This window comes from Sesamum indicum, linkage group LG1 (genome assembly GCF_000512975.1).
Source record: "Sesamum indicum cultivar Zhongzhi No. 13 linkage group LG1, S_indicum_v1.0, whole genome shotgun sequence".
Lineage (NCBI taxonomy): Eukaryota > Viridiplantae > Streptophyta > Magnoliopsida > Lamiales > Pedaliaceae > Sesamum > Sesamum indicum.
In genome coordinates, this window is record NC_026145.1 from 16,914,277 (window position 1) to 16,942,029 (window position 27,753).

The window sequence follows — 27,753 nt, forward strand, 5'->3', positions numbered from 1 at the left end:
TTATACCTGGTGGGCTCATATTGGCCCTACAATTCTGGGTTGGTAGCATTTTTTATTTTATTCATATATTTAATTGTTATTTTGATTAATTTCGTTCGGGATGTTGAACATTTGGTCATTTTTTTTTTTGTAAATTTAGTACTATAATATGATACAATTCTTCTTGGCACATATGTGGAGTGAAAGATCTTTTATTACGCTCTTATTCTACACATTAAAAGCACAATATCCCATATATTGTATGTAATTCTATTTTTAGATAATAAAATAATTTAGTTCTATTTTTCAATTTTTAATAATAGGACCCTAATAGTGTGAGGTATTACATAAAAGTTCGATAAACGATCAAAATCGGTAGGTGGGTGTGTTTTTTTCATTTTACCAGAAAGAGGAAAAGAAAAAAGAAAAAAAAGGAGAAAGACAAAGAAGAAAAATCCAGTCGGTGATGATATGAGGAAAATACAGCTAGTTGTGAATGCCGGGGCATGATGTTTATCCATGCAACCTCCTCACAGATCATAAGCTGCCATGCAAACTCTTAGTCTATTACAATAAGCTTCCACAACGACACATGGCCACAACAACTTTGTCTCTATCTAACCCCTTTGCCCTTTAACACCCGCAAAACGTTCATTCTTGCATTTTACTTGAAAATTTCTCTGTCAAATTTGTGAAACAAAATGTCTTGTTTTTCCGCCACCTTTCTCCTTCATCTTCTTCTTCTGGCTAATTTTGTTTCTTGCGGGAGAGAGCTCGAGGTGGTGGAAATGGCGAGAGAAGGAATGCTGCATGCAGTGGCTCGGGCTCGGGGATTCAGGACTCTTGACGGGCCGAGCCAAGAATCGGGCTTCCCTGATGGGGCTGTTGGTGATTGCGTTAAGCTGTATGAAGAGGTTGAGCCGAGGCTGGCCCGGTTGGTCTCCGGCGAGAGGAAGCGGTGCAGTAATGATGATGCTATGACTTGGCTGAGTGCTGCCTTGGCTAGCCATGGCACTTGCTTGGATGGGTTGGGAGAAAAGGGATGGCTGTTTGAAGCCCGACAGGCCCGAAATTTGACATGGGTGATTCGGGAGGCTTTAGCTGTTTATCGGGGCAGAAGGAATCCTAGGGGGAAAAGAAAGGGTAATTGGTTAACGGATTTAATTTTCTAATGTAAAATATATTGTAGTATTTTTATCAATTATTTTTTTCTAATTATACAAAATAACGTGAGTTCGTAAATTGTTAATTGAATCGTTTCGTCCTCTATAATACAACAGCATTGACGGGAAATTCGGGGCAGGGGATTAATTTAGCAACATGGAACGCAGCAACCTCAAAGGCTGACATTGTGGTTGCTCAAGATGGGTCAGGGAACTATAGGACGATCAACGAAGCCGTAGCTGCACTTGGTCGATTGGGTGGTAATCGGCCTGAACGGGCTGTAGTGTACGTGAAATCAGGTGTGTATAAAGAGAAAGTGGAGATTGGAAGAGACTTGAAGAACGTTATGTTTGTTGGCGATGGCATAGACAAAACCGTAGTCACAGGCAGTCAAAATGTCCAGGATGGTGCAACCACTTTTAATTCGGCCACATTCGGCAAGTATTCGTCAAGCCATTTTGGGAATATTCCTCCAATCTAGATTGGATTTGGCCAATACATAAGAAACGTATTTTACCCTGTTTTTCTCTCCAATTGTCGATGAAATATTGCCCAATTTGATCACTGGGATCATACGAACACAATATACATGTTAAAGCTCAAATCTTGACGTAGATTGTTTGTGTAGGTGTATCTGGCGATGGCTTTTGGGCACGGGATATGACATTTGAGAACACAGCAGGGCCTCAAAAGCATCAGGCCGTGGCACTAAGAGTAAGCTCTGACCTATCAGTCTTCTACCGGTGCAGCTTCAAGGGCTACCAAGACACTCTCCTACTCCACTCCCTACGGCAATTTTACCGGGACTGCCAAGTACACGGCACGGTCGACTTCATCTTTGGCGACGCGGCTGCAGTTCTCCAAAACTGCGACATAGTCGTCCGGAGGCCGATGCCTCACCAATCCAACATGATAACTGCACAGGGACGAGACGATCCCAACGAGAACACGGGCATTTCGATCATGAACTCTCGGGTACTGCCTGCATTCGACTTTCGTGACGTGAAGGGCAGGTTCAGGAGTTATTTAGGGCGGCCGTGGAAGAAGTACTCTAGGACGGTGGTCTTGCAGACGGATTTGGATGGGTTGGTTGATGGAAAGGGGTGGAAGGAATGGAGTGGGGATTTCGCGCTTTCGACTCTGTATTATGCAGAGTATATGAACACGGGGGCTGGGGCGTCGACCGCGGACAGAGTGAAATGGCCTGGTTTTCACGTGCTGCGTGATCGGCAGGAGGCTGAGCAGTTTAGTGTGAGGAATTTCATCGGCGGGGAGTCGTGGATTCCGGCCACCGGTGTGCCGTTCTCTTCTGCGGTGTGATTGCGTCTGTTCTCAGTTGGAGTGCTTTGTTAGGAGAAGCGAAGTAATATGTAATACACGTTATTTGTATTTCCTATTTCTTTTGGTTTTTATGAGATAAGATAAGTTGTAGGAAATACAACTATGTTTTCCCTGAAAAACACTAAAAGAAGACAACTACTACTGCTGCGTTTGTGTATAATTAAATATTTTTTTCTATAAAAAATAAACTTTATTTTTTAAATTGTATTTTAATTTTAGCTAAATATATTAAAAATAAAAATATAAGAAAGTTATAAGTATTAATTAAAGTATGTAAGGGTCACTTATTACATTGCTAGAATTAATTGACCAAGTATTTTAGTAATTTTTTACATTTGAGTTGATTTGGTAGTTATTTTTCTTTCTTCTTTTTGATTTTTTTTCTCCATCACTAGTTGTCGCGGTGCGTTGCTCTTGCACAAATAAAATAAATATTTTTTTTATATTTTTAAAATTTATTATAAATTACAATAGAATATACAAATTAATAGATCACATTTTTAAAAAAATGAAATTAAAAAAAAAAACTTAAAATATACAACAAAAGAATTGATATAGTAGTGTTAAAATAATGTGATGTCACTTCTGTTAAAAAAAAAGTAATTATAAATAATTTCTAAAATAAAACTATCAAAAGTATGATCGAAATATTTAAAATCTGGTATAATAATATCATTAGCTATCATTTATGAGTATAAAGAGCCTATTTTTTTTTTATATTTGTATAGAATCGTACATTTTTTTTTATTTGAAAGCAATGAATATTATTAATGGTAATAAATTAATTATAATTATTTTTTATCAAATATTAATTTTTAAAAAATACAATTATGAATTATATTATGATTAGATAAATTAATATAAATAATACATACTATTATAATAAATAGCTCATACTATTATATAGAAGAACAACATTTCACATGTACAATAAATTTCGTATCCATGATTTCTAAGTTCATGGAGTTGGTAATTTCATAATTTGAGGAGATTAAAAAAAGTAAAAAATTCAACAAACGACAATGTAGCAAAGATAAATATTAAAAAAGTAAAATATTTTGACTTTGACCACAATGGCCATCCTTACTTAAACAAAGCGCCATCGTCTTCCCCTTCTTTCAGCGGAAAACCCTAGCTCAAGAAACCCTCCGCTGGTTCCTTGAACCATAATCATAGGATAGACGACCAATTGTTGTAAAAAGAGGTATTTCCTTTAACATGGAATTTCGATTTGATGGGAATTTCTTTTTAATTATCTAAATATCGAAGAGTATGTGATGGTATATGGTTCTGTTTGTACCAATGAATTTGTACTTGATTCAGTGCGAGAAGGGATGGCGGGTGGATCAGATGCGGTGGAGACTGCAACCTTATCATGTGCTAAATGTGGCAAACCTGCTCATCTTCAGTATGTAGTTCATTCAATTTTTGGGTATTTAATCTTTGATGGTTGTGTGCTGCTTGTGATTCGCTTAGTTGCCGTAATAGGGGTGGTGTGGGAGGGTTTGAAAGATTGAATATGCTAATTGAAATTCTTCAATATCATCTTTATTGAACATGGATAGAGGTGTTTTACTTCGTGATTTTCTTGGCTGGTGTTACTAGTGGGGTTATTATTTTAGCAGAGCTAAATGGTAAATTGCTTTATTTTAGACAAGTGTGGATGTATATGGACGTGTTCTATTCACTGCAGTATATGCTGCGTAGTCCCTAGAATCATGTTCCATTTATTATGTAGACTTTTGTTTTGTATCACATGCCTTTTCATAGTGGCAGTTATGTAAATAGATGGCAGTATGTGGTAATCTACTAATCAAGCTTTTTAATAAGAGTCAGTATCATCCAGGTTTTGAATACTTGATCTTTACAGGTGCCCAAAGTGCGTTGAATTAAAGCTTCCCCGTGAAGGTGCTGCTTTCTGGTTCGTTCTTTGATTGCATTTCGGAATTTAGACTTGCTTAAAACAATGGAGATCTACAATCTCCAAGTTGGTAGATCCTGGACCTAGATATGCAATTTAAGCTGGAATTTATATTTATTCAGTGAGGTTTACAGTTGAATCTTATTGAATTAAATAAGTTAAACTTTTAAGAGTTTGGGTTCTGTAGCAATTGGATGAATTAGAAAGTTAAAAATGATAATACCCGCTCCCTGGCCCTTGGGTGGTTGAGTAGAATGAGCATATGGTACAATAGTTTATGTATCTTATTCAGATGTAGGACTTGTATGTGCCCATGGTTCCGTGTCTTCATTTGGAAGACACTCAAAATTCTACTCATCTCATTAATTAGATGGTACCCAGAAAAATGCAATAAGTTTTCAGTGTGATACCGGGTACTGTTAACCTAGCCTCATTTCTTTTGGAATTTGATCTTGATTCTTGATGCAAACCCCTCTTTCGTGGTGGGAATCTTTTTCTTCAGTTCTCAAGACTGTTTCAAGGCATCCTGGAGTTCTCATAAATCTGTTCACTTGAAGGCAAAGTTATCTTCCCCTGCATCTGAAAATCCCAGTGAACAAAATTCAGCCTCGCCCAATGATGGTTGGCTCTACTGCTTGAGGAAAGGACAGGCTCGAACACCCAAGCTTCCACATTTTGACTGGACTGGGTATTAGTCCTTTTTGGTTTTCTTTTTACGCCAATGTAGAATTTTATCCTGTTGGAAGGGTCAGAACTTTTCTCAGAGTCCTCGCAGGGTGGGAACTTCTTTTTTTGTTGATACTGTTATAGTTGTTTAGTACTTGTAGAGTGAGCTTCATCAAAGTTGGAGTTTAGTTTGCATGCTTGATCTGAATAGTGCTTGTTCCTTGAAATCTTCTCATTTTCTTCAAGCATGATGCAGTGTTCCTGTTTCAGATGAATTTTGGTCACTGCTCATTACTTTAACCTATGTAAGGAGTTGACTCTTTGAAAACAGTAATCAGAGCACTCAACTCTACTTTCTCCCCAGAAACTTCTTTCTTGACTATGAAACTTTAAGGTTAGCTGTTGACCTGTTGCATTGCTGCAAATCTTTGTCAGACAATTAAGACCATATCCAATATCAAAAAGACGTCCAGTACCTGCTCATATTGATCAACCTGACTGGGCAACTGATGTAAGTAGCTCCATAGATTTCTTTCTGAATGTTTATGTATTATGCTTTCATCGTTTAGTCTCCAAATATATTCATAGATGACTTGTGTTTGATTATTATTTATGACAATGGAAACTTTTCAATGGGAAGAGTTTATGTAATTCTGCTTATCTATCTACCTAGTTGGAACATCTTCCTGCATATTTGAGGGACAATAACATCTCTATGCTCAAACTTTTACAGGGAATTCCAAAAATTGAGCCCAACAGTGATCTGCAACATGTTGTTGAGGTAGTCTTTGATTGTGATCTTTCAATACTCTTAGCCATTAATTTTGGAAGACTGAAGTGCTGAACGCAATTCCTTTTTTATGACGCAATATGTGAAGATCAAGACTCCTGATCAAATTGAGAGAATGCGAGAAACTTGCCGGGTAAGCTTTATTGTCAATCCCTGAAGAGAAGTGTACTTCTACGTTCTTTGCATGAATTCTATCATCTGAGGAAGTTTTAAGACATAATATGTTCATCTTGGCTGATGTATAGAAGTTAGAAATGAACGTTAATTACGAGAAAGTTGCTAACTGCAGACAAATTTTGCCCAACATGACTGGCCATAAAAATTAGAACCTTTTCATTTTCAGTAAACTATAGGGGGTCGGTGGTGGCGAGTAAGACATAACGAGGAAAAAGTATCTGTGCCACAGGAGTTTTGAAATAACATCTAAAGTTTGTGGGGATACACATGTTTATATGTGAGTGAAACTTTATAGCATTATATGGACAATAAACAAAAATTTTGCTGCAAAATAATAGGTCTTCTCATGCCATGATTGGGAATTTGGGATTGAACATTATAGCAGCTGTTTCTGATACTTAGTCCTTGAGTCTGTTTTTTCCTCTAATCCAGATAGCAAGAGAAGTTTTGGATGCTGCTGCTCGTGTCATTCGACCTGGAATTACTACTGATGAAATTGATGCTGTGGTTCATGAAGCAACAATTGCTGCTGGTACATCCACATCCCTCATCTGACCTCATTTCTAGATTTAGAGTAGAATTGTTGTCTCATTATGCAGTAGGTATGAGGTTCTGGTGATCATATATGGCAGGACTCAGCCTACTTTTTATGGCTAAGCATAAATTTCTTCTCGTATCAGCCTTGCATTTAGAGATAATTGTACCGTAACTCTTTTGGGCATGCAGAATTAAACCTAAGTATATAGAAACATAATAAGCTCGTTCTTCTTTCTCAGCGGTTTCTCTTCTTGGAAAGTGTGAAAGCTAGTATTTGTCTGCAAGAATTAAACCAAGTATTATCACTTTTTTTTACCCATGCAGGAGGATATCCATCTCCATTGAACTATCATTTTTTCCCGAAGTCTTGCTGCACGTAGGTATTTCTTAATCGGAAATCCTTTTGTCTATGTTATTTGCATTATGGTCCCTAACTGCCTTCAGAAACGTGCTCTTATATTTCTCAGGTCTGTAAATGAAGTAATCTGCCATGGTATCCCAGATGCAAGGTATTTTATAAGCTCAAGCAAGAAGTAAAGTTTACCATGACAAGTGCTAATTTCAACCAAGTTTTTCTTTGAATAGGCTTTGTTTCTGATCTACCTATCGTACTACCTCTAGAGTTTGTGTGATCTATCTCTATTGCCATGGGATTTTATGAAGTTTTTGTATGTTGATTCCTTCTATTTCCTAATCTGCTTTTCTTGGCTTAAGAACCTAAAAGCATAAGCTCAACAGAAGTAATTGACCTATGAATCCAGCCTTTTGCTTTCAGATATTTTCTTGATTCCTTATTCACTACATCAGTCATAGATAAACTTCGCAATAAATTCATGATGGACGATCATCCATATACAAGACTACCATTTTGCCTCACTTCTGCCAATTTGTCCTTGTCAGGAAGTTAGAGGATGGGGATATTGTAAATGTTGATGTTACTGTTTATTATAAGGGGGTACATGGTAAGTCAAATCGTTATATCCAACTCAAGGTTTGAGTTATTTTTTTTATGTCTGTAACCATTAAAAATTGTAATTCCTTGTCCTATACAGGTGACTTGAATGAAACATTCTTTGTGGGTAATGTTGATGAAGCATCTCAACGGCTAGTTCAATGTACTTATGAATGCTTGGAGAAAGCAATAGCTATGGGTAAGTGTTTGTCCTGTACCTCGGTGATGTCAGTAACCGCACATGTGTTGCATATCCTATAAATCACCACTCGCCTCCTGCATTCTTTGGTCTATTCGTTTTCTTATTTAACCTCTTGCATGCTGGCCTACTCAAATGGTTTACGACCGTTTAATCCTTGCTTAAGTTAATTTGAACTCAAAGTATCCATGATTCTATATGACTTGGTTATTAGTTCCAGCCACTTCTGTGCTTTAAGGATTATCTTAAATTTATAAACCTGACTATTTTATTCTTTCCTCCCTTTTGTCAGTTAAGCCTGGAGTTCGTTTCCGGGAAATTGGGGAGGTTATTAACCGGCATGCTTCTATGTCAGGATTCTCTGTGGTAATGAGTTTGTAGACTATTTAATTATTTTTTTTTGTTTTAAGTATTAACATGTTCCTGACATTTGCCCTATTTTTCTCATCGCATGCTATTAGGTGAAATCTTATTGTGGTCATGGAATTGGTGAGCTCTTCCATTGTGCTCCAAATATACCCCATTATGCAAGTATCCTTGAGACTGGTTTAAGATGTTTTTGCTTTTTCCCTTTTTTCATGTGAAGAGATCTTTATAGCACATGTTGCTTAGGTGAATAGTTATTATCTGAAATTGACTGTGATACATTAGAATGAGGATGCTTCTTCTGAGAAAGAATCGGTATTATGTTTCTATATTATCTTGTGACTCCACATTCCCCAATTGGACCTTAGCCTAAGTAGGAAATAAAGCTGTTGGAGTGATGAAGGCAGGACAGACCTTTACCATTGAACCTATGATTAACTCAGGTAATCTTCAAGTTCCTTTATATGATGTCTAATGTCTGTGCGTTTTAGATCTTTGCTCTATACATCTAAAGTTACTTCATGGTAGGCGTTTGGCGCGATCGAATGTGGCCTGATGGCTGGACTGCTGTAACTGCTGATGGCAAACGTAGTGCACAATTTGAACACACACTTCTGGTAAAGGTTTTTTTCCTGTTGTTATGTTAATATTTTGCCATACATGGTTGGTTTCTAGTTTGTGAAACTTTTGCTGTCGTTACGCCCATAATGTGCATGTATCCATGTTTTTCCCCAAAACATGGTTTCTCCTTTTTATGCAATGGAACATTTAACAACTGGAAAATGCTTAAGTCCCTAAAGCCCACAAATATAAGGTGGCTACAGTCACGAGGTTAGGCTCTGTCCATTTTGAAGGAGTGGAAAGTTTTCATTATACATTAAAATGTTTCGCTTCTGCGGGGTACAACGTTGTTTATTCTGTTTGTCATACTAATTACAAGTGTTAGTATTTCTATAATGTCTATCTTGATTGTTTTTATTGTAACTAACAAACACCCTCTTTATACACGATCATGATTGCAGGTGACAGACACGGGGGTTGAAGTTCTTACGGCACGTTTGCCCTCATCCCCTAAAATGTTTCCTTGGCTAAATCCGTGATTCTACTAGTTCTTCAAAGGGGGGTGATATGAGGAGATCCTTATAGCATCAATTTTCAACTACGTATTCAACAAGTAGTTCTTGTTACCCTTCTAGGAGGACTAGAAGTGTTGTATTTGTAATTCTGTCTATTGTCAAATTTTGAGTTACGATTTTTCCTGTTATAAGAGACGGTAAAATGATCGAGAGGACCTTCCTGGAAACCTATTGGTAACTAAGACAAGCATAGGGAATAAATGTTCTGCTGCAGTTTTGGCATCTGTGAAAAGTGTGGCTGTATTTCCGTGGGAGATTATGTGTTATATTTATCTGTTTATATTATAGACCAGAGAAAAAGATCTACAGTTTGTGACTTGGTGTAAATCTGCAAGGCTTTTACCCAAATTATTTGGGCTCTTTGAACAGACTTCGATTACTGCTTGGTGGTTAAGGTGATATAATGTTTGCAAGTTTATGAAGATTGTTGTGATAAATAGTTGTGTTTTCTGCTGTATGGAACGTAAAATATATCAGTGGCTAGAGCGTAGAGATACTTTTTCCCCATTATAAGGAATCACCGTAATCCAGAATTACCATGCTCGAGTGCACACACACAGTGTTTAGAGAGAGAGAGGGAGAGAGGAAAATTAGAGATCTAGGTTGTGATCATCCTCCACATTGCCAGCTCGAGCAAATGTGTTAGAGATCGTCAATAGCTGCGGTGATCTTCCCAAGGAACCTTGTCATTTCGTAAAGCAAATGTCTTATTTATTAATGAATCCCTTGTGTGTGCAGTTGCTTTATTGATTTGATGGGAGTTAGAGCCAAATAATGGAGCAAAGAACTTAAAAATAGCTGCAATCTCTTCCAATCGTCTTAGACATAGTTGGATGATTAGAACAGAAGCCCAGAAAGCTTCATTACTGCTATTTCTAGGATAGAGTTTGGGTATTTCTTGTTCGCTTTTTCAGTTTCACTCCGAGTATTCTTCTCATTCAGAGAATCCACAATTATTTAGAGAGAAGCATTTGGGCCTAGTTCCCAACATGTAATTTTGGCAAGTCTTTAGTCATTTGAAAATTCCTTGTTTGATGAATTGATTCGAGCAAACTGTTGTTTATTCTTCATGCAGAGAAGGAAACTTTACTTGAAGGAAATCAAATAAAGAAAAGAAGCATACAAACACTTGGACTGAATTAGCCATATATGTATATTTAAGAATAATTATAATTAATTTTAACATGTAGATATGGAAAAGTCCCAAAAACTTAATTTTTATATTCACAAATTTTCTTACATATGTGAATTGCCAGGCGACAACAAACAGATCAATCAAATAAATCAATAAAAGCAAAACAAACTTCAGTTGTCCAAAATTAAGGACCTAGAGTACTTTAGGTTTCTTGACATGGGAGGATCTAAACCTTGCAGCAAATCTGTGGAACAAGGCCAGAGCATTGCTGGTAACCTGTTGAAGATTAAGAACCTTGGCTTTGATCATGGCTTTTGTCTTGCCCCCAATGGCCCGGCCGGAGAACCCGTCTATGCACATGCCTGCATCAGTTAGGGCGGTGCTCATCCATGTCTCGACATTGCTTGCATGCCATGGGAAGTCACTAGCTTCTCCATCTTCCTTAATCTTTTGAGTTTCTTTGATGCAGTTTGTAAGCTGATCCACCCCATCGTTTATTTGATCCAGACATTCTTCCACGGCTTGGTAATCCTTGGCCTTGGTTTGGTTGAGCCATTTAGCCACTCCAGTCACATAGGCCCGTGTCGATTCCGCCCTGGCTAGGGTTACCTTGAGAGCGATCTGAGCTAGTTGTTGATGACTTAGAGTTGTAGTGAAGTTGCTAGCATAGGGCGACAAACTTCGGACGCATAAACGAGGATAGAGCGTGGTTTGACATTGTAACTCAATAAATGCTCTAGCTCGGGAGCGTCGGTGAAGGAGGGGATGCTTAGCCTGAACCAGCGTTAAGAGGAGAAGAGAAAGTAGAAAGCAAGAGAGCCTAAGAATTTGTGCCATGTCTCTGTGTTAGTGAAAGATTCGAGTAAAAATATAGAATGTTTGGTATTATCTGTGTTGGAAGTGCAAAATGAAGATGGTATTGTGTGGTTTATATAGAGAGGAATTGAGCCATAGTATAACTTGCATGGGATTCTACTCAATAATTCTTTTATTAAAACATGCATGTGATTTGAGGTTTCCAGGAAGCAGTTGAGTCAGTTTTTGAGAAAACAAAAACCTTGATTCATGCTGCACCAATTTTGAGAATTAAGCAACTTAAATCACTCATTAGACTCAAACAACATGCTCTCTTTTTTCTCATTTCAACAAGAATGTGTGATACATTTTGCATTAATTTTGCCTATACAATGGGATATATAATTAATTAATCACTCAAACCTCACATTTTCTTTTATTTAGACTTAATGGGATACCAATATTCAAATTTCAATTTAAATTGATGACTTTATTTAGTTTCATCCAATACATATGTATCTTTATATTTGTCAATTATCAAATTAATAATGTATATAAGTACCAATTAATTATCAATAATTATTACAACAACAAGGTAAGATAAATGTTTATATAGTCCGCGAGATTGATCTAATGCATAATATTCTCATAATCTTGGAATTCTAATTTTATAATTTGAACTATGTATGCCACACTCTAGCCCTAATTGGTATAAGAATTCTTAACTCTTATTATTGATTGCAACTAATTGATCAATAATAATTCATTGATATTTTAAGGTAATAATACAATTAACACTCCTCCAGCAACTACCTGAATTTATGTATTAATATAATATATGTAGCCCACATCCCATCAACGTGTCATAAATCTCAAGTAAATGAGAAAGTCAATAGCCAACCAATGGCATCTCTGATACACACACACATATATATACGTTCTAAATTTAGATATTAATAAAACGAATTTAAGTTGTTCAAGTCATATAAATATTCTTGTTTTTATAATGAATTGTTATTTTTTTTTATTTTATTTGATATGATCTATGATTTCAAGTTATTAATGATTAAATTATTTTTTAATTTACAAATGTAATAAAGCGATATAATTAATGAACATATTCACAAAATATACATAAATAAAGGTTAATTAGAGTCAAACTATTTATGAAAATCTGATATTGCACTTTTTCTCAAAGAACTTCTAAAGTTATATTTACACTTTTTTCAAAATTCACCATTTACACCTAATTTTCTTTTGTTTGAATTTGAATAAAATACTGACGTTAACAAAAAATATTTACATATATTTTCAAATTTATCACTTATTTAATATTCTCATGTAATAATTTTTTATTTGTAAAAAATTATAATGATGTTAACCTCACTTTATATATATATCATTTATTCTTGTACAAGTATAAAATTATACATGAAAATATTAAATGATGGACAAAATTAAAAATTTATTTAATTTTTTTTATTAGCATTAATATTTGCATCCAAATCCTAAAAAAAAGGTGTCAGCTGTAAGATCAAAAAAAAAATTGGTGAAAAATATAATTTTACGTTTATAAAGAAAATTTAGATGTAATTAATTGTATAAATAAACATATATAGTAGCGGAGCAGCAGTCTTCTCGGATTCTGCGCCATATTGTGGCAACAAAATACTCAGAACTAGCTTGCTAAAGGTAATCAATTAATATTATATTCATTAAAACATTAAATTAAATTATAATAATAATAATCAGAGTAGGAATCAATTTATGCTAAGAAAATTAACTTCTAAGTTGTAGGTATGGAAGTGGCTGGCAATTAATGCAAGTGGTAAATATTAAACTTATAAACAAAATTAATTAATTACCAACCCACCCCACACAAACAATCCAGCTTTCTTTCTTTGTTTTTTTTTTTTTTAAATACTAGACATTATTGAAGAATGATCTCCAACAAACTTTTCTTGAATAATCAGCACATCGATTTACTAATAATTTTTCATTTGAATGTCTCCCTGAATTTAAACTTTACTAAAAGGATAAGAGTTGCTATTTTAAATATTACCTTTTTATTATTTTTCATATTTCAAATTAACTATATTTTATTGCAAAAAATGAGAAAAAGAAAAAGTTTGTTAATTATTTAAACAGAAAAACTGGAGCTTATAATTAATATTAGTAGGAGGTTAATTAGATCCAAATCTGGAATGATTAATAAATAATTAAATGGGGATGCATTGTGAGGAGAGGTAGGGGTTTACTTAAACCGACCAATAATGGAGGATTAATTAGAATCACGTGGGAGATATGAACGGCAGTCAAACGCGATTTTAGCGCTGCGATCTCTTGCGATCCAGAATAACGATTCTCTTTTATAGTTGACACTCAACTGTAGCTAATTGTTCAGTTGTTATGTGGTGAAGGCTTTTTCCTTTGATTTCAATGTTTCTTAGCAAATATCAAACGTACCACGTGTGTGCTTGTCTGTGTCTGTGTTGTGTTTTTCCTCCATTCTCTCAAGTCTGCAAGAACTAATAGCGCATAATTGAGTGTCGACGTTACCACAGTTTCGAGAAAAGGGCAAGATTTCAAAGCCATCTGCCAACAAAAACTCCCTCCCTCCCCGACACTGTAATAATAAATAAAAAAGTGACAAAAGTGGTACATGATAAGTACATAAATAAATTGAATTTCAATAGTCTGGACCCGAGTTACTCCAGCCCAGTTTTCTGGTCCATATCTCTATAACCTTCAACATATCATGGGCTTGGTTCCAAAATGGGACGCCAAACTGTCAATTATTTCGACATAAGAGCACTTTACCTGTCAATAGAATCATATACAACTACTTAACACCTCCGATGATCCATCTACCTCAGGCATTATAAACACTTTGGATATTTACAAAAACAACTCGGCTGTTGAATTATTTGCTAAAAACACGTCTATTTCAGCACTATCTTCTCTTGATTATCACTGTACAGAAGCTGCTGTTGAAAACAGGCCAGCGGCTTGTCACTGCTCTTCAAATTAAGCATCGATACTGGGTCCTGGATATGCCGGTAGGCTCATGATTCTTTTGTCGAGCACAGGGCCTCCAACTGTAAAATGATAAAGGCTCTGGAACTTCATCCCTTTCAACCCAAGAATCTCATGGACTGCCAACATTTTAGACAAAGATAAGAACCTGTAGAAATCATTTCAAGTACAAAGAAAAATTGTATATTCTCACTGACAGTGATTTATGAATCCTTTTCACATGTTAGCTGCATGAGCGTCGACTAGTTTATTTTTAGTTTGACTCAGAACTCCATTCGTGACGGGCTTGATAGAATCATCAGCAAACAAAACATGACATTAAAACATGACATTAAAACAAGTTTCTTCAACATACCTACAAATCTCTCACATTCACAGAAGCATTAAGCATAAAATACTCCTACTCACTTACACTGACAGTCATTGAGTGAGAGAACACCACACAACTGCACTTATGATTTTATGATTTTGCAGGGGAGGAAGAAAAAAGACATAATTACTTAACAGTTGTCAGGTAAGTTCTGCACTTATCAGTTTGCTTCTAAATATAATCTGAAACGAGCCACCTCTGTTAGTCTTTGCGGAGAGAAAAGATTTTATATTATAGCTTCAAATCCACCACAATAATTTCTGCAATTGTATTACAGTATCAAAGTAACCAGAAGCTAAGCTTATCAATTTCCTCAGATATTGTATAAAATCCAATAACAGAATACCTGAATCCAGCTAGTCGTTATGAGAAAACAATTATACAATAACAGATAGGATTTCTTGTGTCACTTTAAAATCATTATGTACGATTTTTTCGTCAAATAGTCGCACATATTAAAGATTTACCATTTGTGAATAGTATTTAACAATACTAAAATCATTTTACCATATGAAGTTCATAATAGTCGATAGTCATTTTACAGTTTTACCACATGGCAATTATTTGGCATTCAAAGTCTTCTCACCATATAAAAGATATACTGTTCCTGGATTATTTGACCTGTATATTAAAGATTTAAGTTGAAAATTCTTGAAAGATGCTACCTACCTCTTTATGTATACTACCTGGAAATCAAGGGCCAACTCACAAACAGACTTACTAGGTGCATAGATTCAAATTCTTCCGACCCAAATTGTTGTTCTCTTCTCATCGAAAGAATGTTTACCACATCAATGAGGGAAGTGCAGAACTTACAAGAATATTATACAGTTTGTAGAATTCTCTCAGTTGGCACCATTATATATACCACAATATTTTACTAGAAAAGAACACACAAGATATTAAACATGCCGCAGAAGAAAACAAGCCATACACAGATTTCGATTGAGAGAGCGAGAAAATCAACTCTTAGAAGAAGGCTTAATAGTCTTTCTACGAAAGCAAATGAGCTATCAATCTTGTGTGAAGTAGAGATAGTTATTATAGTTCATACTCCTAGTGAGGGCTATTCAACACTGTGGCCCTCCCAGGGTAAGGTTATGAATGGAGTCACGAAGTTCATAAGCTTTCCCTGAACGGGACCGACTCAAAAAGACGGTTCTGCAAGAATAGTTCGTGATGGATAAACTGAAAGAAGTGGCTGACAAATCAACAAACTTCACAAGAAGGATGAAGAAACAGAAATGGGAGTCCTAATCAATCAACTCATAGGTGGTAAAACCTTCAATGAACTTGATATAAGGCAGATGAATGGTTTGTACCTTTTGGTTGATGAAAAGCTAAGGAAGCTTCAGAACAGGATGGATGAAATTGACGAGGTGCAAGGGCAACTTTCGGCAACAAACGTTGCAGGTCATCGTTCCCCCTCCTTCCAGGTAGCAGGGGAAACTACCGTGTCAAAAGGTCAAATTAGTGGCATCTTGGAACACTTCCAATCACTTCAGTGATGGAAAATATGAGAGAAGAGAAATGGTAGTGAAAGAATGTCTGTTTTCCAAAACAATCTTGATTTGTTGAAATGGACAGATACAGAGCCTGAACCAACTGAAGCTGCAAGCTCATTCGTTGAAGGAAATCAGGGTGAAGTTCTTGATGCTTTTAATCAGGTATAGCCACCTTATGTCTTCTTATAATACGAGATTAAATTGCAAGCACCCATAAGATTGTCTTCCCATCAACAACCTTCCAAATCATGAAAGAATATCACAAATAGAGATTCCACCTTCTAAATTTGTGGTCAAATTTGTTTTACCAGTTTTATATTTTAGTTCTACTTCCACTAGGCACAGTTTCATCATTCGTGTAACTCCATCCAAGTTAATAGTAATGCAATTTATTAGTATTTATTTAGTATGTATTTAATGCATTCGGCACAGTTTCTACGTCTCGCAACAAGCAAGGCACAGTATGGAACTTTATCCCATGCTTCTGTATTATAATATGAGATTTGTATGGCCTCTAGCAACCAAATTGTTCTGTTACTTCTACCGTGCAGTTCAATCTGCACTGATGGGACTCACCAAATATAAAAATGGCACATTTTTTCTTGATTTTCAAGATTCAGTTCAATGAGGATCAACAAATATGGCTGCAAACCATAGCACTAACAGTTCATATCTGATACTATTTTCAAGTTAGCAAAACAATAACCATCAAAATCCCCATAAGGAGGTAACATAAATCCTTGAATGATCATTAAGAGAAATGAAAAGATGATGACATACCAGGATCATCAAAAAAGCAACCAATTCCAGTAGCAGAAACCCCAACTGCATGGGCTTCAAGATACAAGACTTGGCCAAGCACTCCAGTTTCCCAGAAAAGCCGTGGATACATCCAAGCCCCTCTTTCCTGCAAAGTGGGCTCAAGATGAGCCACCATACCGAGGCTGAAGCATCCATCACTAGCAATGTCCTACGCGACATTGGTAATATCATTAGACGCAAGGAGTACACAGTCAGATAATATAAAGTTTCCCGCAAATTATATTTATCCTAATACTTTGCAGACTCGTCATACACTAAATACTATGTTAGGGTTGACAGTAATATAGATTCATAAAAAGGTCATGATCTTGCAACTTCCATATAAATAGTTCATATCACATTACAACTCCTAAACCATATACAAGGACCCAGAACACAGGTACCACATAAAAACTTGGCATGTATGATTTTCACCAGACTTTGTCTGGTTCATTGTGACAAAGACAAAGGGTTCATTGTATCACAAAAACCTATTGTGCAATAACCAACTAGGAGGAGTGTAGAATTTTCAGATTAGCCACCGACCGGCAGCTAGAAGGGTCTAAGGTTTAAGATTTGAGCAATTTGCAAAGCCTCACACCAGACCTGTAGATTGTCCTGATAGTTCATATGGACTTTCATGTGGACTTCCTAGCTACATCAGCACTCCAGACCAATAGTTAGGTTCTGATACTTTTCCATTTCCAGTTTGCAGGATTCACAGAAACCAGTTACTACGATTACTTAATGGCACGTCAGCAGAAAAGAGTAAAGGCAAGTAACGCTTAACATCTGAACATCAGAAAGACAAATTAATTATCTTTAAAGCCTCATAAGAAAACGTGGCATATGAAACCTTCAAACTGGACATTCCATGACATAGTAATAGGCATACCTGATTGCATGAAAGCCGTTTTGAAATCTCCCGACAATCACCTCGTGCAAGTTCATACAGAGGAAGATCATCGGGGCAGTCATCCGGCTTCACCCAATTGAATTCTGATCTTGTAGCTGTTCTAAGCTCACAAAAACTGTCCTCGTTCCTCACTAGAAAGTATAACCCGTTTGGCAAACCTACGACCCTATGAACAAAAAGAACAGCATGAACTTCAGAGTCCCAAGGCAAAGCCCGAAACGGCAATGCCAGTTGAGTCCTCTGCTTCCCTCCATTTTCTCCACAACCTGAAGGCATGCAATGCAACAAAATCTGATAGAATGTTTCTCTTGCCATCGTAGTAAAACTATCCATATCAACTGCACTCCTCCGCTTCCTCACCACCTCGCTTAGATTAAACCCCTTATAAGAACTCTCACTTATCATCCGACTGCTCCTTAAAGGCTTAGAAACCAACTCTTTTGCCATTGTTAAGCCCTTTTTCACGGCCTCTGCGGTTCTATAGATGATATCCCAACATATATGCTCTTTACTAAGCATATTAGGTTCCCCCTTCCATTCAAGATTCTGAAACTCGGACAAAGCCACTTTAACCTTCTCATAATCCACCTCAAATCCAACTCCACCACTGGGGAAAACCAACAACACACAATCAGGATGCTCAAATTCAATCTCGGGCATTCTCCCTCTCACCGGCCTGCTAGGAATGCTAAATTTTGGAAAAGTATCTAGTCCCATTAATTTCTCCAACTCTTCATAACCCAATCCATCTAAAAGTCTAACATCCCATCCAAGCCCAGCTGCAGCCATGGAGACTGCCGCTATCGCGTGGCCCACATCGTGATTACAATACCTAAACGCCCTCTCTCCATACTTCCAAGCTTCACGCCAGAAGATAGATGATAATCCAATCAAAAAAGAACCCTCAGGGAAACATCCCGCGAAAAACTCAGACGGAAGTTGAGCTCTAAGCTCCAGCGCGTGCTCTTTCGGCGCATAATGCGCGACGAAAGACCGTTCCGAGAGGGAATCTATGGCAGGTGAAATGATGTAGGCTTCCGTCGGGTGTAAATTTCCGCTGCTTGGGTTTACGCGCAGCGACCACGTCGAAAACCCAGTTGTCTTCCAGGCTGATAAAGCGAGAGAATTATAGAAGAGTTGAGAAATGGTGGTTTTGGAGATGGGTTTTGGAGATGGGAGGGAATTGAAGAGGGAGGAATAGGGAGGGGAATCTTGGTCATCTGAGGTAGGGTGGAGTAGCGGGAGGAGCGGAGCGGATATGTAGCGGCGGAAGGGGTTGGGCTGGTTGGCCCAGTCGAGGCCATGCGGGCCGCGGGCGTAATTGGTAAAGGAGTGCTTAGTTTGGTTATGGTACTTCAAGACTTGGGTTAAGAGCTCTTGTTTCTCTTCCGTGGCTATTTCTTGTGATGAGGTCGACATGCTGATAAAACGCACAAGCTTTCTTGGGGCGACGGTAGGGATGGAAGGAAGCGGCAAAGATATGTGGCGGCGGCGGTGGTGGTGGTGAAGAGAGAGTGGGAGTCTGTGATGTATGAGAGACATTAGAGGAGGCTGCCCCTGTAATTTTTTATGTCATAAGGAACTATTTCCCGCTGTTTAGAGAAGTTGCCTTGTTGGTTTTAGAATGTTTTGGAAGGTTCCAACTTCTGCCCTTCTCCTAACTTCTGGGAAATGACCATCACTGCTACTCTTCCCTTCCTCTTTCTAAATTGGAAAGATAATGTATGGGTAAGCTAGATAAGATTATAAAATATTCTTTTTAATTATTTAAAAATTACCAATATCTAATTTATAAAAGAAAAATAATCATGTAGGTCTTAGATTATGAGTTGAAAATTATTATTTTATTCTTATTAAATTAAAAAAATATTTAAAAAAATATAAAAACAAAGTGTTGGGAAAAATAAATAACTCATAAAACATACTAGTCCATAAATTATTTTAAAAACTTATAAAAAAAAACATATAAAACTCATAATATATCGTTTAAAATGATATTTTGATCAGTTCGCCATGAAATTTGGATAGAAGCCTAACGAAGATTTACATAATGAATTTGTTGTTAGACACACATGTTAGACACACATCAATAAGATATTTTTAATTTTTCAAACAACAATAAGATATTTTTAATTATGTCAAACTTCCCCACATGTGATGTAATTTATCCTTAATAATAATAATTATGATCACATAAAGTATTAATAATTTAATAAAATAAATTTGAACACTCACATTATGTGTTTCAACATTGGTAGTTATTTATTATTATTATTATTGTATATAAAATAACAATCATTATTATTCAATAATTATAATTTTATTTACTTACTATTGACCCATTCTATTTTAATCACTTGGCCATTTTCAAGAGTGTCAAAGTAAATTAATTCAAATATAATTGAGACTCATACATACAAAAATATTTTATGTTTTCTAGAAGTTAGAAACTCCAATCTTATTATTTAGGCAAATCTATTTTTTCCAATGCCAACTATAAAAAGGATCCTCAATTTAAATAAAATATTTAAAATCAAATAGTATGGTAGCCCATACAGAAATTTCACTTTCTTGAATGATTCCTTCTCCTAACTTAAAGATTCCATTTAAAAGAAAAGCAAGTGGATCCTCCTCATGTAACAATTTGGCTCGTACTTGATGGGCTGAGCCCAATTTCCATTGGTCTACATGTAATTGGGCCAAGATTTCTTGTTAGCCCAGTAGATCGCAATCTAAGATTGAGCAGTCCAAACTTTTATTTTTAGTATAAACTTTAGTTTTTTCACAATATTTGATAACTTTTTTAATAATTATACTAAAGATAACATTTTATTTAAACTAAACTTTTGATATAAAGTTACAATCTTTAGTTTTTTAATCATATTTCAATTTTTTTCTACCTAATTACATATTATGGTCACTAAATAATTTTTCCATTTCTTTATTGACCTTAAGAATGAGGTTGATTTTGACAGGAATTAACTTATAAGTTTTATTAATTAGAATCAATCGTGTTAGTAAATCATTGCCAGCAACTATTATATTAAATTTGAATTATTTTATAGATTTTATTTATCAAAATTAATTACGTAATTCAATAATAAAAAATTTATAATTTGATTATAAAAAATATAATTTATAATTTTGCCGTATAAGAAATAGTGATAGCAAAGGTCTTTTAGTATATGATTTTAGAGGTTATGAGTTCAAATATAAAGCGATGTGTGAAATATTGTGTATACTGAACAATAGGTATTGATATTATTGATCAGAACATGATTATTGTAATAAATTTTGTTAAATATTAATATTTGATAAAAAAAATTATAACTAATTATTTCAATTAATAATAGTCTATTACTCGTATTTAAAAAAAGAAACCTAACAAATAATACGTGCAATGCTAAATAAACTAAATTTTAGCACGAATTCTTGTCAAAGTATAATTTAAAATCTTCAGTCATATTAATTAAAAGGGGTTTAATTTTGATATCACGTGTCGAACAAAATTAATTTTGTTGTTTAATTATTTTATACCACATTCGAATAATATTAACTTTATTTTTAATGTGGAATGATAATAATTCTGATAATTTTATTTATTTTTTTAATATTATGAATGTGTTATCGAATATAATGATCGGTTATATTTAAAATGTGTGCATATTCAGAAATATATTTTATTTAGTACATGTATATTAATAAAAATCATATGTTGTATATTTAAAAAATATTTCATAGACATGATCTGTATAAATGTAAAAATATAAAATAAATACAATATCAAAAGTCTGAAAAGATTGAAACAAAAACATTTATGAAAAAATAATAATGAAGTTTTGGTTCTCTCTTCTATGGGTGCTTTGATCACGTGTAACGCATGTCCTAATACAACTGATATGAAGGTGTCGGTTGTTTTTTTTTAAAGTGTCGGTTCTCTCTTTTATGGGTGCTTTGGTCACGTGTAACGCATGTCCTAATACAACTGATATGAAGGGGATAATCATCATCGTCACCACAAAAATTTTATCCTAATCTTACTGCTGCAATGCAGTGCTCCAATTTCAATCTCGCATATGTTCAATACAAACAGCTACAGGATAAGCTGCGTCTCTTTCACTCCTTACAATATTGGGAATGACTAATGCACCTTTGTTTGTTTCATATGGAAAATATAAACAACTTTTCTTATATATATATATTAAATCATTTTGTTACTTTGGAATTAGAAGTGTGGGTAGATAGATTTTGGAATAATTATTACACGTGTCTAAATTAGGGGTCGGATTTTTGTGACTAGTGTAGAGTCCAAAGTGTCCTCAAGCAGCCGAGCTGCTTGTCTATAAATAGCCTCGCCCTTAAGCATTTGAAACAGACCAAAATACAAGAGCTCTTCTCTTTTATCTACTTTCTCTTTTAATAGTTGTTTTTTTCGTTGTTCCAAAGTTTCTTTTCTTCTACGAGTGTGTGTAAGCTAGTTATAGCTGTGTTAACCTTGAAGAGCGAAGGGTTTATACTATCTGCACGCGTTTTTTTTCTCTTCCTGGTATAAAGAAATTATTCAAACTTTTGTTTCATGTTTTCCCTATGTAGAATTTAAGAGGCCGTTTGTACGAATTTAGTTGGTGGGGTTAATGGAGAAAGGCGGAGCAATGTTTGCGTGATTCTGTGTTTTAGCAATGACACCTCAGTTGTTTTGGCTTGAGACTTTAGATGTGTGGTTTGGAAGCTTTGTGATTAATTATTTTGCTGGACAAGATAAAACTATGAATCGAAGCATTTCAAGCTACATTCTAATTGGAATTTCTTTGAATTTATTGAAGTAACTTCATTTTCTGATATGGCAGAGACTTTGAATTCAAGAATCAGAAAAAATGAAAAACATTGGAAAGAGGGGAATTCACTACTTGCAGAGGCTGAAAGCTGCAAATGTTCCAAACGACTTGATAGAGAAAGGTCAAAATCGTGTTATTGAGGCATCCCTGACACTTATCCGTGAGAAAGCAAAACTCAAGGTATAATGAGTTTATCAGAGCTTTACGTGTATTGACATGAGATGCCCATTCTTTTATTATAAAGGTCGTGTGCATAAGTGGTTTAGACTCTGAGCAGCTGTTAATTTTGTAAAATGGTTATATTATAATTCCTTTGGCGTAAAGCTGCTTCCTTAATTCTGAAAATAGCTCCTTGGAAGATAATTGTATTGGATATCCAGAGAGATTCGACTTTCCGTTCACGTCAGAAGTAATTGTTTCTATTGGATCTTGATCTCTCGTAAATGCTTACTCTATAACAGGGAGAACTATTGAGAGCTTTGGGAGGTGTGGTGGCATCATCATGTCTTCTTGGAGTTCCTATTGGACACAACTCTTCATTTCTCCAGGGGCCTGCTTTTGCACCTCCTCTTATAAGAGAGGCCATCTGGTGTGGAAGCACAAATTCCAGCACTGAAGAAGGTAGCACTGCATGCATTCAATCAACCTTGCCTTTTCAGTTGCGCCTAGATACTGTTTCCTAAGAAACTTGTTTTTTGAATGATGACATTTCTGTTCTTGGAAACTGATTGATTATGGCCCTCTATCATTTACCACATGTATAATATTTTACATTATTGATTATCTAAATTACAGTAAGAAAAATGATTTCAACACTAATAGACAGTTCTTATTTTCTTTTCTTTTTGGGGTGGGGACATTTTACTTCCTCAACTTGCGTAACTGTACAAAGATGCCATGGATTTGGAGTTTGCCCTTTGCTGGATAACAAGATCTTGTCTGATGGGGTCATTACTGTGCCCTGTCAAGACACCTGTTGCCATATACAGCCAACCGTTACAGATAATGGCCATTTCAAGTATTAATATATAGAGAGTTTTTGCAAAATGTAATAGAAATCTGTACAGACAACAAGAATACTCGTACAATTATATTAAACAGGCTCCCATTAACCACACAGGACTAGGAGTTTTTGCGGAATATTGCCTAGGAGAAAGCCCCTAGGATTCTCGTACAGAGTATAATGTTTTGGTCAAGCTCCATACACTATCATTGAGTACCTCAATGTGATGAGAAGAGCATTACATTGCAGACTCACTTGCAAGATACCAGATTTTTACTTGCAGGGAATACAGATATTCTAACAGCAGTAACGCACAAGAACTATGGAACATAAAAGATGATGTTTTTCTCAAGTCAGATGAGTTCAAATCTACCAGAGACTTACTTGAAATCATCTGTATGTGATATTCTTTGAGCGAATTCCTTTTCATCTTTACCATGAACTTCATATAGCCCTTCTATAGTTATTATTATTATTGTAAATACAATGACAACCATTATTTTTCAATAATTATAATTTTATTCGCTTACTATTGACCCATTCTTTGTCAATCACTCGGCTATTTTTAGGAGTGTCAAAGTAAATTAATTCAAATATATCTGAAACTCATACATACAAAAATATTTTATGTTTTCTAGAAGTTAGAAACTCCAATCTTATTATTTAGGCAAATTTATTTTTTTCCAATGCCAACTATAAAAAGGATCCTCAATTTAAATAAAATTTTTTAAAATCAAATAGTATGGTAGCCCATACAAAATTCCACCTTCTCCTAACTTAAGATTCCATTTAAAAGAAAAGCCCTCATGTAACAATTGGGTTCGTACTAGATGGGCCGAGTCCAATTTCCATTGGTCTACAAGTAATTGGGCCAAGATCTCTTGTTAGCCCAGTAAATCGTAATCTAAGATTGAGCAGCCCAAACATATATTTTTAGTATAGTTTATAATTTTCGTGAAGGTCTTTCAGTAATAAATAAGTGGATTAAATTCAAATTTTAAGTGTAATGAATTAAAGGAGTATTAAAAAAGTATGATTCGCTGTGAAGCGGCTAACGGAGTGGAGTACATAGAGTTGCGTGAGGAAGCAGTTGTGGCACGAAAAACAAGTACGCTCCACTTACAACTGCAACACCTTAAAACTTTCCTATTTGGGAAGTGAACAATTCTACCCTCTGCATAAACCCAAACCAAATTAGAAAACATACCAACAAATGAGACCTACTCCAATTAATAAAATTGATGCTGTATGGTTTTACAAGTTATGAGTTTAAACATCATCTTATCTATGGAATATTGTATTTTACGTATCGATATTATTAATTAGAATATGATTATTGTAATAGTTTTTATTAAATATTATAATTAATTTATTTCAATTAATAATAATTTATTACTTTTATTTAAAAAAAATCTAACAAATAATAGGTGTAATGCTAAATCAACTAAATTTTAGCAATCAAAGTATAATTTAAAATCTTATGTCATATTAATTAAAAGGGGTTTAATTTTGATATCGCATGTCGAACAAAATTAGTTTTGTTGTTTAATTATTATATTCCACACCCGAATAATATTAATGTGGAAGGATTATAAGTATGATGATTTTATTTATTTTTTAATATTATGAATGCGTTATTGAATATAATGATCGTATATATTGAAAATGTCTCTATATTCAGAAATATATTTTATTTAGTACATGTATATTAATAAAAATCATATGTTGATTATTTAAAAAAATATTTCACAGACATAATCTGTATAAATGTAAAATATAAAATAAATACAATATCAAAAAAAGATTGAAACAAAAATCTTTTATGAGTGCTTTGATTACGTGTAACGCATGTCCAAATCCAACCGGTATGAAGGGGATAATCATCATCGTCACCGCAAATAATTTACGAAAACGGGCACTTATATTAAGTAATAAATCATGTCCTAATCGTATTGCTGCAGTGCAATGCTCCAATTTGAGCAGTCTCGTATATATTCAGTACAACAGCAACGAGAAAAGCTGCGCTTCTTTTTACTCCTTACAACTTTTCCCTTCTCACACACACATCACGCACTGGTCTGGCTCCCTTCTCCTTCATCGCTTCTTCTCACTCGGGTAAGTCTTTGTTTCTTGAATTTCTTCAATAATCGCTTTTCTTCCAGTCACTGTATGTGTAGATTCTTTACTGTCTATTCTCGTTATGTATGTGTGCGTGTGTTTGCAGTTTTGGAGTACTGGGATGATCGCTTTGCGACGTCGAAACCGGGATCCTGTAGCTGTGTTTAATTCATGGAATAGTTTTACTTGTGTTCATTGAGAGAGAGTATCTGCGGAGGAAGTTGGGGTTGGCCCTTGTGATTAATTGCGTGAAAAACTGTCTAAGGAAATGAAATTTGGATTCAAGTTTAAGAGGAAAGGCTTTTAGCTGCCCTTTTTCTTTCTCTTCCTGGTATAAAGAAATTATTCAGAATTTTGTTTCATGTTTTCCCTATGTAGAATTGAAGAGGCCGTTTGTACGAATTTAGTTGGTGGGGTTAATGGAGAAAGGCGGAGCAATGTTTGCGTGATTCTGTGTTTTAGCAATGACACCTCAGTTGTTTTGGCTTGAGACTTTAGATGTGTGGTTTGGAAGCTTTGTGATTAATTATTTTGCTGGACAAGATAAAACTATGAATCGAAGCATTTCAAGCTACATTCTAATTGGAATTTCTTTGAATTTATTGAAGTAACTTCATTTTCTGATATGGCAGAGACTTTGAATTCAAGAATCAGAAAAAATGAAAAACATTGGAAAGATGGGAATTCACTACTTGCAGAGGCTGAAAGCTGCAAATGTTCCAAATGACTTGATAGAGAAAGGTCAAAATCGTGTTATTGAGGCATCCCTGACACTTATCCGTGAGAGAGCAAAACTCAAGGTATAATGAGTTTAGCGGAGCTTTACGTGTATTAACATGAGATGCCCATTCTTTTATTTTCAAAGACAAATTAAGATGGAAAAAAGTTTGTGAGCATAAGTGGTTTAGACTCTGAGCAGCTGTTAATTTTGTAAAAGGGTTATACTATAACTCCTTTGGCGTAAAGCTGCTTCCTTAATTCTGAAAATAGCTCCTTGGAAGATAATACTATTGGATATCCAGAGAGATTCCACTTTCCAATCACGTCAGAAGTAATTGTTTCTGTTGGATCTTGATCTCTCGTAAATGCTTACTCTATAACAGGGTGAACTATTGAGAGCTTTGGGAGGTGTGGTGGCATCATCATCTCTTCTTGGAGTTCCTATTGGACACAACTCTTCATTTCTCCAGGGGCCTGCTTTTGCACCTCCCCGTATAAGAGAGGCCATCTGGTGTGGAAGCACAAATCCCAGCACTGAAGAAGGTACACTGCATGCATTCGATCAACCTTGTTGCCTTTTCAGTTGGACCTAGATACTGTCTCGTAAGAAACTTGTTTTTTGATGATGACATTTTTGTTCTTGGAAACTGATTGATTATGGCCCTCTATCATTTACAACATGTATAATATTTTAAATTATTGATTATCTAAATTACAGTAAGAAAAATGATTTCAACTCTAATAGACAGTTCTGTTTTTTTTTTTTTGGGTTGCGTCTCTAATAAACAGACAAATCAACTTACTGTAGAGAATGCTACAGTTAGCCTTTGGCTCCTTTTTTATGTATTTTGATCACAAGCTTTGACACCTTCCAATTTCTGGATTCTTCTGTTATAGTATCTGGATTCTTTTTGAAATGTGGCATTTACTTGTTTTGGTTTCTTCCTGTACAGAATGCTACAGTTAGCCTTTGGCTCCTTTTTTATGTATTTTGATCACAAGCTTTGACACCTTCCAATTTCTGGATTCTTCTGTTATAGTATCTGGATTCTTTTTGAAATGTGGCATTTACTTGTTTTGGTTTCTTCGGCTGAAAACTATATAGCAACATAACAATCCCGAGACTTTGCAGGTAAAGAGGTGGACGACCCACGAGTCCTAACTGATGCTGGTGATCTGCCGGTTCAGGAGTTACGAGATTGTGGAGTAGATGATGACAGATTAATGAGTATCATAAGCGAATCTGTGAAGCTAGTGATGGAACAAGTAAGCTCTATTTTCAATACCTCAT

The 27,753-nt window shown here is 35.3% G+C and overlaps 5 protein-coding genes across 6 annotated transcripts in view; 3 read left to right on the forward strand and 2 right to left on the reverse strand.

Annotated features, from left to right (window-relative positions):
• LOC105171126 (probable pectinesterase/pectinesterase inhibitor 36) lies at window positions 495–2,640 on the forward strand. Its single transcript, XM_011092153.2, has 3 exons — window positions 495–1,122; window positions 1,260–1,580; window positions 1,772–2,640. The coding sequence occupies exons 1-3, from the start codon at window positions 681–683 to the stop codon at window positions 2,461–2,463; spliced, it is 1,455 nt and encodes a 484-aa protein (XP_011090455.1). The 5' UTR covers window positions 495–680; the 3' UTR covers window positions 2,464–2,640.
• LOC105171135 (methionine aminopeptidase 1A) lies at window positions 3,551–9,607 on the forward strand. The gene is made up of 17 exons (XM_011092165.2): window positions 3,551–3,688; window positions 3,808–3,892; window positions 4,355–4,405; window positions 4,908–5,093; window positions 5,507–5,582; window positions 5,805–5,852; window positions 5,950–5,994; window positions 6,471–6,570; window positions 6,900–6,951; window positions 7,043–7,084; window positions 7,476–7,537; window positions 7,628–7,726; window positions 8,019–8,092; window positions 8,188–8,257; window positions 8,470–8,535; window positions 8,621–8,709; window positions 9,115–9,607. Exons 2-17 carry the CDS (start codon window positions 3,819–3,821, stop codon window positions 9,190–9,192), a joined length of 1,212 nt encoding a protein of 403 aa, XP_011090467.1. The 5' UTR covers window positions 3,551–3,688; window positions 3,808–3,818; the 3' UTR covers window positions 9,193–9,607.
• On the reverse strand, window positions 10,407–11,268 carry LOC105171145 (pectinesterase inhibitor 9-like). The gene has a single exon (XM_011092175.2). The coding sequence runs from the start codon at window positions 11,198–11,200 to the stop codon at window positions 10,556–10,558; it is 645 nt and encodes a 214-aa protein (XP_011090477.1). The 5' UTR covers window positions 11,201–11,268; the 3' UTR covers window positions 10,407–10,555.
• On the reverse strand, window positions 13,817–19,465 carry LOC105171157. The gene is made up of 3 exons (XM_011092186.2): window positions 17,766–19,465; window positions 16,850–17,039; window positions 13,817–14,313 (listed from the first exon to the last, which is right to left on the reverse strand). Exons 1-3 carry the CDS (start codon window positions 19,326–19,328, stop codon window positions 14,186–14,188), a joined length of 1,881 nt encoding a protein of 626 aa, XP_011090488.1. The 5' UTR covers window positions 19,329–19,465; the 3' UTR covers window positions 13,817–14,185.
• LOC105171167 (arginase 1, mitochondrial) overlaps window positions 22,143–27,753 on the forward strand; it is a 13,004-nt gene continuing 7,393 nt past the window's right edge. Inside the window, exons 1-4 of one of the 2 annotated variants that reach the window (XM_020693372.1) lie at window positions 22,143–22,332; window positions 22,634–22,801; window positions 23,083–23,242; window positions 27,595–27,728. In XM_020693372.1, the coding sequence (XP_020549031.1) occupies window positions 22,661–22,801; window positions 23,083–23,242; window positions 27,595–27,728 (435 nt within the window). In that variant the 5' untranslated portion in view covers window positions 22,143–22,332; window positions 22,634–22,660. Of the gene's footprint in view, window positions 22,333–22,633; window positions 22,802–23,082; window positions 23,243–25,574; window positions 25,740–25,848; window positions 26,543–26,845; window positions 27,006–27,594; window positions 27,729–27,753 lie in introns of those variants that run through there. The other variant, XM_020693375.1, reaches the window with a different exon arrangement.

Excerpts from the sequence above, each read along its gene's own strand:
- LOC105171145 (XM_011092175.2), bottom strand. The coding sequence starts at position 11,200 with ATGGCACAAATTCTTAGGCTCTCTTGCTTTCTACTTTCTCTTCTCCTC.
- LOC105171157 (XM_011092186.2), bottom strand. The coding sequence starts at position 19,328 with ATGTCTCTCATACATCACAGACTCCCACTCTCTCTTCACCACCACCAC. Across the intron at positions 17,040-17,765 it reads AACGGCTTTCATGCAATCAG|GACATTGCTAGTGATGGATG; the intron begins GTATGCCTATTA and ends AATGTCGCGTAG. Across the intron at positions 14,314-16,849 it reads TTGCTTTTTTGATGATCCTG|TCCATGAGATTCTTGGGTTG; the intron begins GTATGTCATCAT and ends AAATGTTGGCAG.
- LOC105171126 (XM_011092153.2), top strand. The coding sequence starts at position 681 with ATGTCTTGTTTTTCCGCCACCTTTCTCCTTCATCTTCTTCTTCTGGCT. Across the intron at positions 1,123-1,259 it reads TCCTAGGGGGAAAAGAAAGG|CATTGACGGGAAATTCGGGG; the intron begins GTAATTGGTTAA and ends ATAATACAACAG. Across the intron at positions 1,581-1,771 it reads TTTTAATTCGGCCACATTCG|GTGTATCTGGCGATGGCTTT; the intron begins GCAAGTATTCGT and ends TTGTTTGTGTAG.
- LOC105171135 (XM_011092165.2), top strand. The coding sequence starts at position 3,819 with ATGGCGGGTGGATCAGATGCGGTGGAGACTGCAACCTTATCATGTGCT. Across the intron at positions 5,853-5,949 it reads ATCTGCAACATGTTGTTGAG|ATCAAGACTCCTGATCAAAT; the intron begins GTAGTCTTTGAT and ends CAATATGTGAAG. Across the intron at positions 6,952-7,042 it reads TTCCCGAAGTCTTGCTGCAC|GTCTGTAAATGAAGTAATCT; the intron begins GTAGGTATTTCT and ends TATATTTCTCAG.